At 47.0% G+C, this 11,739-nt stretch overlaps 1 protein-coding gene across 1 annotated transcript; it reads right to left on the minus strand.

The window, feature by feature from the left end:
• Window positions 1-9,559: 9,559 nt before the first annotated feature.
• Window positions 9,560-10,522, minus strand: LOC137159836 (olfactory receptor 52K1-like). The gene has a single exon (XM_067558295.1). It carries the CDS (start codon window positions 10,520-10,522, stop codon window positions 9,560-9,562), a length of 963 nt encoding a protein of 320 aa, XP_067414396.1.
• Window positions 10,523-11,739: the final 1,217 nt, after the last annotated feature.

Genomic DNA, 11,739 nt, shown 5'->3' on the forward strand with positions numbered 1-11,739 from the left:
TGTCCACGGTACCTGGACAGTGGGTCCCCATTTAACCGTTAACATTGTGGGGAGCATTGCCAGCAGATTGAGGGAAGTGATTATTCCCCTCTATTCGGCATTGGTGAGGTCGCATTTGGAGTATTGTGTCCAGTTTTGGGCCCCCCACTACAAAAAGGATGTGGACAAGTTGGAGAGAGTCCAGTGGAGGGCAACGAAAATGATTAGGGGACTGAAGCACATGACTTATAAAAAAAGGCTGAGGGAACTAGGTTTGTTTACTCTGCAAAAAAAAAGAAAAGAATGAGGGGGGATTTGATAGCAGCCTTTAACTACCTGAAAGGGGGTTCCAGGGAGGATGGAGCTAGGCTGTTCTCAATGGTAGTAGATGACAGAACAAGGCGCAATGGTCTCAAGTTGCAGTGCGGGAGGTCTAGGAAAAAGTTTTTCACTAGGAGAGTGGTGAAGCACTGGAATGGGTTACCTAGGGAGCTGGTGGAATCTCCACCCTTAAAGGTTTTTAAGTTGCGGCTTGACAAAGCCCTGGCTGGAATAATTTAGCTGAGGTTAATCCTGCATTGAGCAGGGGGTTAAACTAGATGACCTTCTGAGGCCCTTCTATAATTCTATGATCCTCTGGGGCTGTACAATTAATATGGCTAATGGTTGGCTGTGGTTACACAGCTCAGGAACGGGAACGGTCCCTGGGTAATTGACTGCTCGCAATGTGAACCTGGGACGGTGGGGGAGGGAGCAAGTAACAAATTTCTGCTCAGACCTCCAGGATTGGAAGGTGGGTCATACCGTGCCGCTCTGTGCACCCTGGGAACCTCAATAGTCCGAAGGCCTTCGGAAGTTTATTGTAAACACCCCATTTCGTACCAAGTGCGCAGTGTCCATACATCTGAAGTTTTTACTCCCAATTCTGCTGCAAGTATTAGACTCATCGCTGTATTTCCAATGTAAAGCTGTTCAGTATACTACCAACATTGCCAATCAACTTCATCAAGCAATCTTCAACCTCACCGCGGAAACCCACAAGGGAGTCATTGAAGTGCGACAGCTCGCCGTGACGGCACAAACAATGGCCCACAGTCACTTGGTGCAGGCCACAGTGATTTCTTTTTTCATACGCATGAAATCAGCCTTTCATAGACTAACTATCACAAACTCACATGGAACAAAATGCACCGTGTTGGGAGTGGGATGTGATATGTCTGTGAATGAACATTCTCACAGGTTGTTGGGACGGGGAGCTAAGGTATCTATTTGCCCAGTTATTGCAGTGGAAGGAAAGGGCTAGTGGGGGTGGTAATTCAGGGTAATAATACACTCGGTTTTGCTTGGTACTGGGAATCACAATTCCACAAAAGTCAGGGGGAGTGGTGGGGAGGGGTTACCCAATTGCTACTCTCCAACCCCCTGGGAATAGAGTATAAAGCCTCAAAGGGCATGTGACTGCAGGAGGAAGGGGTATGGTGTGTAAGGGGAGGGTGCAACATAATTTACCAGAGTAGGAAAAATGCCTCTGTGGACAATTGCAAACTCAGCAGGGGTTAATCTCCGAACACGACAGGGATGTTGTTAACTATTTGTGGGAAGGGTGGAACTCTTTACAGGAATCTGACTCAGCAGCTCAAGTCCAATGCCTGGAACATACCCTGGGGTTGCTAGACAGAGGGGAGATATTGCAGGGATCTGCACTAAGCTCCACCGACCACCTGCGGGGAATGGTTATTTTAATCCTTGGAAACCTCACCAAAAGCCTTATGACAGATTTGGTAAAAAGTGTCAGAACTATTTTATGGGGAGAGGCTAGTGACCAGGTTCAGCAAACTCTAATGGATAAGTCTGTAAACCTCTTACGGGATGCCTGTCTGGGGATATGGTCTTCTGAATTAGAGGGTACTAATGTAGCAAGGCAATTAAAAAGTTATTGGCCTTTCAAAGCCACCTGGAGACCAACCCTTGGGAACTGTACTCTAGATGAGTGCACCCTCAATATGAAAGGAGTAGCTAGAGGGAATTGTACCTCTGCCACCCTATTACAAGGAGGTTTCGGGGGTGGGTGCAAATGGAAATGGTCCCAAGAGCCGGTGTGGCAGGTGCGGGTTGGAACAAATGACACATGGTTTCTGGTTGGGCCAGAGGTATATTATCTGTGTATGGGACTAATTTGGGCAGGACAGGGTAACTCATGGGAGGGATGGTCACAAGAACCACCACCATTACAATGTATAGAACCAGTATCTCCTCAGCACTGGGTGGAACAGGGAAATAAAATCTGCTGGGAGGGATCAGCCATGCTAAATGGTCAGGGCTAAAAGACGGAAAGTGTGTGGAATGGGTGGGGTTTGGATCAGGAAACTTTTCCTTTCAGCAAGGAAATTCCACCTATCAAATCCGCATACCGGCCATAAAACAGCTTAATATAACAGGACACCCAACAATTCCAATGAACTGTACTGAGGCTGTACCAGAACCCTCCTGGATCAATTGAGACTGCCTGACACAGCTTTAGAAATAACTCCAAATCGAACAATGCAGAACGCAGGTTTTGGAAGCCCAGGCCCTCCGAGGGACCAATGCGTTCCAACTAGCCACTGAACTGTCTGCTGACTGTGCTTGGACTGATGTAGCCTGTGCCCTTCGAACAGGCTTAACTGACTCTCATTTGTTCCTCAGTCGTATTACTCATGTTCTAGAAATATTAATCATATAAGTTGTTTTTTTTAATTATGTTTATGGGATGTTTAAAATTTTGCACCATCCTAGCCTCTCCCCGAAGGCCATATCTGTAATTTTAGGCATATTGTCCAGTCAGTAACCCGCCTCCCTTGTCTCTCCGTAGCATGACTGGTGGACCAAGGCATTGGGCCATCTGGAGCCACGGCCTCCTGGAACAGTGCTTACCGGACAGTGTATGGGAAGGATGGGCACCTGGGCCTTTCTTTGAAAGAGTGTAGGAGAGTAAAGAGTTAAAAGCTGGGTAGATGGTCAGGCCTAAATTACAGGGAACGGGGTCATATCATGGGCAAACCTTGTTTCTGCTAATTGGTGTGAATTCTAGTTAGAGTCTGTTATCTCTCTTCTTCTCCTTCCTTCCTGGCATCTGTGCAGGGGATAAAACAGAGGCTAACTATTGCTACCCCTGCACAAGGTCTTTGGTGGGAAGAAAGCATTATCTTCCTTCCTCACTGGCATGGCTTTACTTCAAAGAATAATAGTGTAAAATTAATAGGTTTTAAGGTGATATGCCTGCCCTCTGTATGGTAATCCTGTAAACAGCAAACAAGGGGGGTATAATTATATTCATTATGTAGTTCTTAATATTCATTTTACAGGTGTCAATATAACCAAATAAGGGTTTATGAGGTGTTGATGGAAATGTATACATTTACATACTGTTATGGATAAAATAATTGTAAAGTAACCCCCTCGTTGCTCACTCGCAGCATCGAGGTGGAACGAGCAGGCAATAAAGAGTTCCGTCTCCCCAATCCACCCCCAAGACCACCTGTTTGGTTATTTCTAACACTCTTCTCACTTGTACGGGTATCAATCCAGAATCATTCCAGTTTTACACCAACGTGGCTGACAGAAGTTTTGGCCCTAAGCTTTCCATTTGCTTCAAAAATCTCCTATTTAGAAATAACCTTGATTAATTTGAAAACAAACTACCCCAGCTCACCTGAACTCTGTGTCTTCTTCATGCTCTGCAGATGCTGCAGTCATACATAAACTGCATGACTCTCCACTCAGCCAGGATCAGCTGGGTGAGAGTATTTATACCTTCTAAAGACGCCTTGCTGACTTTACTCCCCCGATGAGAGTTCAGAGGCTTGGGTCATTATAGCGGTACATTAGCTTTGGAGCCTAGGGAATCACAGCAATGATTAATGCAGATTAACCCTTGTCTTTCTTTTCTGTGGGTGCAAATCTCTACATCTACATGAAAAAGCGTGAGCCAAACCCTCAAGAGGGTGCACACAAGTGTGGGCCATATGGCACGTGTCCACGAAAAAGTGTGCAACACTTCCATCCAAATGCCATGTGCACCAGGGGATTTACATAATGAATTGAGCAGGTGCAAAAGTGCACGCACACTGTGGAGGATATCACCCTATGTGACTAGGGCTCTGCTTTAGTTTGTATATGAGGACAAGGGGACATTGGTTTGGGAAAGAGATGAAATATATCTTACATATAAACGAACTCTTTTATCCAGAAGAATCCCTCAAATCTCATTCTAGACAGACCCACTCACCCACTGCAGACATGCTGTCAGCTCTGGGATGGAACATAAGCAGCAGCACTACACAATTGCAGCTGCTACCACTTCCTCGATGTTAAGGTACTGTTTGATTTAACCAGGGCCACGAGTTGGCTCATGCCCAGGAGTCTGAACCCAGGGGGTCCTTTGGAACAACAGCTGGAAATTACCAAAACCTGTTGACTCAGAGCCTCCATGCACTCGGTCACCCAGTGCGGCCAGACCCCATCCCTGAATGGCAGCTGGCCGGAGCTGAGCCAATCCACTGACCTCAGAGGTTGGGTGAGCTGTGAGCTGCATCCCGTGGGCAGAGGTGGGATCGATAGCTGGGTGCTGCAGGGAGGGGCTGCTGCTTTCTATAAGGGGGCACTGAGGGTAAGGGGGGCCTGCCTGGGCGAGGCCGTGACTTGAGCTGCTCAGAGAGCGGCCGTACCTTTAAATTGTGCCCTCCCCCCACTATCAACGCACACAGTGTGATAGTGCCCCCTTCCACCTCGCCCACCAGGCAGGCGAGGCATCGTCCCCTCGGGTGACAAAATGAGAAATCAGACACGCAGCCAGGCCTCCCCGGGCTGCCACACGTCCGTCAGCGAAAGGGGCACCACGGGGCGTGCGTGGCCCCTCAACTCAGCAGGGACCAGGCCAGCGACTGGGGGAAGGAACTAGGCAGGTGCCACAGAAGCCCCTCCCACCGACACCCTTCACCTCAGCTGCCTGCTGAGTGCCTTCACCCCTCACCTGGCAGCTCTGCCCCCGACATCCCCCCCCAGCACCCGGGGTTCCTCACAGGCACCCCTGCCTGGGAATGAGGGAGGGGCCCAGGGGTGCCCATCCTGGGCAGAGGAAGGCGCTGAACCTGGCCTGGCTGTTATTTATGATGGTCCCGATCTCAGTCGTGGCAGGTGGAAATAGAGCGGCACTGCCAAGACTCTCTGGGGTGGATGCAGGGCCAATGCTCTGGGGGGCCCAACAGCCACAGATCATCCACATGAAGCTCCTGGATGGGTTTGAGGGGGGAACATAAGCTGTAGTGTTCAATATACTGATGACACCCACTTCTACAGCTCCATTACACCCAGCCCAGCGGGTGCGCTGGACTGGACTAGCCAGTGTCTGTCTAAGGCTGGGAGCTGGCTGAGGCTCAGTCTGGGAAAGAGGGAGCTAGTAGGAAGGACAGGAAAAGATACTATGAGTATCGTGTCCAAGGGAGTGCATCCAGTGTCAGTGGTGCCAGGAGGTGCAATGGTCAGATGCTGGGGTCCTGCTGCTGCCCACTCAGAAAGCAGCAATGGCCAGGAGAGGTTATTGCCGTCTGGGCCTAGAAACATGTGCCCCTTCCTTTCTGTTGTGGGAGCTTGCACCCTCTGTCCAACGGGGTTAGATGACTGCGATGTACATGACTGGGGACTGCTCATTTACACTGTTCGTGGACGTGTGCACACAATATAACATGCACCTGCCTAGAACATTGTGCAGAAAACATGCCATGCATGAGCCCTGCATGCTGACAATCTTCCGAGTGCAGTTCACGGTGCTGCTTTTAACCTGTAAAACTGCCACTGGCCTGGTACTTGGTTCTCTGAGGGTACGTCTACACAGCTCACGGCAACAAGACCCCATGCCTGGGATGATAGACACAGGCTCAGGGAGCTCATGCTACTGCACTAAAAGAGGCTGTGTAGACATTCAGCCTCAGGCTCTAAGGCCCACCCCTCTCCTTACGCTTCAGAGGCCGAGCCACAATGTCCACACAGCTGTTCTCAGTGCAGGACTGTGAGCCCCAGTCTGAAGACATGGGTCGGAAACTTGCTGCCACGAAGCTATGGCTCGGTGTAGAGACCAACCCTGAGAGGTGGCCTCTTTCCCTGCAAGATGCTGCCACAATGTCAAGCACTAAGATACCAGGATGATGGCAGCAAGGCAAGAACGTAGAAGACAGGGATGCTTGAACTGGCCTCTCATTTAAGATAGAGGCTGCTGCTGGCAGAGTCCCCTCCGTGAGAGGCGGTCGCTTTGGTACACACTTCCCCCCTTGATCCACCCAGCCTGAATTTGTTAACCTGCCAGGTGTGCGGTAAAGCCCATCTTTTAGCCTGGGTGACTGGGTGAGTGATGGGGGCAGATGAATCAAGTTTGACTTGAGGGTCATTCTCCTTATCGCTCTGAAGGGGCCATTTGGTGCAGTGGGGGAATACAGGCAGCTCAGCACGTGACAAAGGGGCTTTGTCTGCAGAACTCATTTCAGTTTTCTCTCATGAACTGCCTGGATTCTAAAAAAGAGGAGCTATAACAGAGATATAAATACAGAAGGCTGTGGTGAGCATGCCAGGAAATATTGCAGGTAGGTGACCTGGAGGAAAAGGAGGCCCTTTCTTCCAGGGATCATCAAGGGCTGTGCTGACCCGTGTCTGCTCTTTATTTCAGCTTCCGCTGATTTTCTCTGCCAACCAGGAAACATGGGAAAGAGTATGAATTCCCAGGCATGTTCAGAAACACAGTGCATTTGCCTGCACATCGCGGAATACAAAGCTCAGATTGCATGCCTTGGTTGCGGCCCAGTAATTGAATTACGGTTCTGTCTGAAGTCTGTGATTTGGATTTCAGAAATGCACTAAATTAGCCAAGAACCTCTCTGAAGAGACAATGAGAGTCCTGTAGCACCTTAAGGACTAACAAATTTCTGCGGGAATAAGTTTCGTGGGCTTCAACGCACTTCATCAGATGCAAGAGCCATCAAAGCTTATGCCCGCAGAAATTTGTTAGTCTTTAAGGAGCTACAGGACTCTTGTTGTTTTTCCTGTATACAGACTAACATGGCTACCCCTCTAGAACTTCTCAGATGAGTGTCTCCAACTCACTGGCCTGGCCCGGCCCGCAGAACAATTCAAAGCAGTGTTGTGTCGCTCAGATCTTAACAAGTTTAATAAAAAAAACTTCTTGACTTCAGATATCCCTTCTTTTGGATTTAAAAAAAGAAGATGCCCTCTTGTACATGATTCACCTTTCCTCAGTCTTGCAACGCTAGACACTGCCCTCTAGAGTTAAGTTGGTGTCAGTGGTTAGTGCGCAAAAAAGGGGTATTGTTAAGCTATTGACTTACAAGTGATTTTTTCAAAGTCAATACAGTTCACAGTAAAGAGAAGCAAAGCCTGGTAAAGTGGTAACTCTTCATAACTGTTTCGGTATAATTCAGGGATGTGACTCCACCCACTACTTCTAGTCATGTGTGGTACTTCTTGCATGAAGACTTTTGTCACATTTGCCTTTTGACCAACTTCTTTGTAAACTTATCACCTTCAATTTTTAATAATGACATTTATAATTAGAGACGTCTTTCAAATACTCTACATAAGGCAGAAAACACATAAACATTTATAACAGTCTTTCAAACATAATATAAAGAAAAAAGTATATAAAAATATAGCTGTTTAGAAGCAAAGCACAGGTTGTAACACTACATCCCAGGTTCTGTGTAAACAGAATGGGAGATCAAAGATGATTTATTGCTTGAGAGGTGTTATGTAAGCCACAAGCACTAGATAGATACTCAGTCACAGATTGACATCAGAGGTTTCCTAAAGAGTCTATTTAACTAGTCCAAATCTTCATTTCATAAAGCTAGCAAGTACTGTGCAAGGGCTCAGGTGAGGCAAAACCCTGGAGATGAGAAACAGTAGCATTTATGTGAATCCTAGGCAGAGAGCCTGGAAGCAAGTGTATTTAGATTTCAAACATTCTGATACACAGAGAGATACTAGCAGGTTTCGGTGACATGGCTTGTTTAAATATTTGAGGAGTGTTCTCTCTCCCCCTCCCTTTTGGAGACTTGTGATATTTTTCTTGTTGGTTTTTCCCTATAATATAAAATACAAATTTCTTTAGAAGCCCACATTTTACTTTTCAGTTCTGGAAATAAAACCCAGCTCAGATCTCATGTTATTTTAGTCCTATACACAAGGCTCCCTGAGTAGTTAGGGCCCCCCTTCACAACATATAAGAACAAATACATATATTTGAAATATTAAGATACGAAACTCTCCTCCTCTCCCCTTTGTATATCCCTAATACACAAACAGAGTTGAAATAAACTGATTCTCCAGGCATTGATGGCATACACCAGGTCTCTGATACAAAGCTTTGTTGGCACAGCTATTTCAGAGAAAAGTGAGAAACACATGCCTGACAGATATAGCTGTGCCTCTGTAGAAACAAATATATCAGCAGAAGAGTCCTTTCCACAATACAGCTTGTATCACTAGGGGGAGCGGTTTACCTATACCAACAAAATAGCTCCTGATGGGCGTATAAGCTGCATTTGCTTTAGAAAGCTCTGCTGGGATACGTATGATGGCAAAGCCTTCCTAGTGTAGCCCACCCCAATATGTAGCCTGATCCTGACAGATGGGGACCAATAACTGCCCACTGCAGCCAGTAAGAATTATGGGACTTCATCACATCTGAGGATGAGTCCCACAGTTCTTACACAGCTCTGTGATCCACTTTGGGTGAAAGGTGGTAAAACGTGTTCCTAATTCATACTCATCACCAACATGATACCTTTGAAGTCAATAAATGGACCCCACTGATCTGGAGAGACAAGATGTGGGAGGCAATATCATTTATTGGCCCAATTTCTGTTGATGAAAGACAAAAGCTTTCGAGCTAGATAGAGTGCTTTTTTAGGTCACTGACTTTGTTAGAATTTGGCTGGGCCCTGGTTAAATCAAATCTAGGTGTTGAATGGTATTGAAGTTCGGGTAGGATTGAAAGAGAGTGAGGTAGGGCACTCTCTACAAGAGAAACACCATCTCAAATCCATTGCAAGCCATGAAATCATCTCATTAAAATGGAAATAATCTCATTGTCATGGAGGCAGCAGGGCTTAGTGGATAGAGCACTGGACTGGCATACCAGAGACCTGGATGAGTTTCTAGATCAGTCACTGGGCTGCTGGGTGACGTTACGCAAGTTACTTTAACTCCCTATGTGCCAGGAATTACCAAGTCTAGCCCTCTTGCCAGTGAAGGACAAATAAGGTAGGACCACAGCTAAGTACAACTTCCATGATGGACAGCACAGTTCAGGGAGAGATAAGGGAATGTAATCCATGACCCCTGCAAAAGAGAGGTCGTTCCCACTCCAACATGCTCAAATCCTTCACTATATAGTATGTGAAGAGCATTAAAATGGTCCAGGATACAAGATGCTGCAGTACCGTACGTCTGCACTAACTCTGCTGATGAGTTTTAGGGGGATGGTGATCTAGCTGATGGGTTTCCAAGTAGTAGACTCCACACAATGTTCAGCTTAGAAGTTTTTCCTTCGGAACAGGAGACGCACCCTAGAGTGAATCTCTTTGGTTTTCACTCCGTATACGATGGGGTTCATCATGGGAGGAAAGACGAAGTAGAAACTGCTCATCAGCACGTGTATGTGAGGAGCAACTAGGTGGCCAAATCTGTGAACTACTGAGGATAGAACCACTGGGGTGTAAACAATTAAGATGGCGCAAAGGTGGGAGATACAAGTGCCAAAAGCCTTCAGCTGTTCTTCTTTGGAAGCCAGGCTTAACACAGTCCTTAGGATCTTGACATAAGACACGGCAATGAACGTCAGATCCTGTCCCACGATGAAGAAAGTTAAGAAGAGCCCATAGATGTTATTAAATGTGGTGTTGCCACAGGCCAGCTTCACCACTGCCATGTGATCGCAATAGCAATGGGCGATGACGTGGGACCGGCAGAAGGACAGCCTCCTAAGGAAGACATACAGAGGGATCCTTATGAAAACAGGTCGGGCCAAAGCCACCAATCCGATAATTGCTATCACTGAATTGGTCAGGATGGTGGTGTATCTCAGGGGGTTGCAGATGGCCACGTACCTGTCAAAGGCCATGGCCACCAGCACACCAGACTCCACGTTAAAGAATGAATGAAGAAAAAACATCTGTACCAGGCAGGTATTAAAGCTGATCTCCCTGGAATTAAACCAGAAGATGCTCAGTGTTTTTGGAATGATGGTTGTGGATAAAATCAGGTCGACGACGGCCAGCATGGCGAGGAAATAGTACATGGGCTTGTGGAGAGAGGGATCTGTCTTGATAACATACAGGAGGGTGCAGTTCCCTAGAAGGGCCACAGTGAACACTGAGCAGAAGGGGATGGAAATCCAGAGGTGCGTGGCTTCCAGCCCCGGGATGCCAGTCAGGAAGAACATTGACGGATCAGAGCCTGCACTGTTGGAATCTGACAGGTTTTCTTGTTGTGGCATCTTTTGCAAGTCTCACGGCAGTGTCCTTCCTTTCAATAAAACACAACACATGGAATGAAGAGACCCTGTAAATTAGATACATAGTAGGGGTCAGTCAGCTCTGGAAGAAGGGGGGGCACCGCCCGTTGGGTTCATCAGAAGCCTCTGCTTATGCCAGGGGCAAATGTGTCTTAGACCTAAATTTCGTCGATCTCACCCTAAACCCACTACAGTCGGAGGACATAATTCCATTAACATCAGTAGGCTTTGGATTGGGGCCTTTTTCTCCAGGCCTTTCATTTAAAATACTTGCTAATGGTTACAGCAGATATTGGGCAGGTAAAGAGTTGGGGTTTTCAGCATTCTCTCAAATTCAACACATTTTGGGCAAAGGTCCCCACAGCAGAACCAGCTCGCCACTAGCCTCCTTACCCTCTAGCCCACAGCTCAAAACCTCTACTGATCTCAACCGTGCTGGTATCGTTAACGTATTGCTGGAAGGTAATCAGCCTCGAGTCTGAAATGGGTAAAGGTTCTGGCAGCAGGGAGACAGTAGGGACAATGAATGTTAGACAAGGGATCTGTGTGGGTGTATAGAGAGCTATGTAGGGTGTATACAGTTCTGACATGCCTGTACATGCCACAGTAAAGGTAACATAATGCCTTCACTATCAAGAGCAAAGAGAGGGACTGCATACCACAGAACTTCACCAAGTGAGTTTTGCATCAAGCCCATAACTTCTCTTTGAGCTAGACCCTATCCCGAAGAAAGGCATCTCGTTTTCATTTAAAGACTTTAACTGAATGGCAATCCAGCCACATCCCTAGATAGGTTGTTCCAAGTGTTAGTTCGCCATGTTCTACGAAAGTGCACCTTATTTCTAGTCCAAATTTGGCTAGTCTCAGCTCCCAGCCATTGGATCTCATTCTGCCTTTGTCTGCAACCTTAAAGAACTTTTTATTGTGAGAAATCTCTTCCCATGTGTGGACTTAAACACTGTGATCAAGTCACCTTTAACCTTCTCTTGGATAAACTGAATAGACTGAGCTTCCTTAGTCTCTGGCTATCAGCCATGTATTCCAGATCTGAAAGAATTCTTGTAGCACTTTTCCCAACCCCCTTCAATTTCTCAACAAGCCTTTTGAAGTGTGGTCTCTGGATCTAGGAACAGTGTCCAGTTACGGTCACTCCCAGATGGACACCTCTCTATTTCAGCTCGATATTCCCCCGCTTAGAC

This window comes from Emydura macquarii, unplaced genomic scaffold (genome assembly GCF_026122565.2).
Source record: "Emydura macquarii macquarii isolate MOO-44397 ecotype Brisbane River unplaced genomic scaffold, CSIRO-AGI_Emac_v2 contig_1946, whole genome shotgun sequence".
In the NCBI taxonomy this organism is placed as follows: Eukaryota; Metazoa; Chordata; order Testudines; family Chelidae; genus Emydura; species Emydura macquarii.

What these genes read in the sequence shown, in the direction of transcription:
- LOC137159836 (XM_067558295.1), bottom strand. Translation starts at nt 10,522, where the DNA reads ATGCCACAACAAGAAAACCTGTCAGATTCCAACAGTGCAGGCTCTGAT.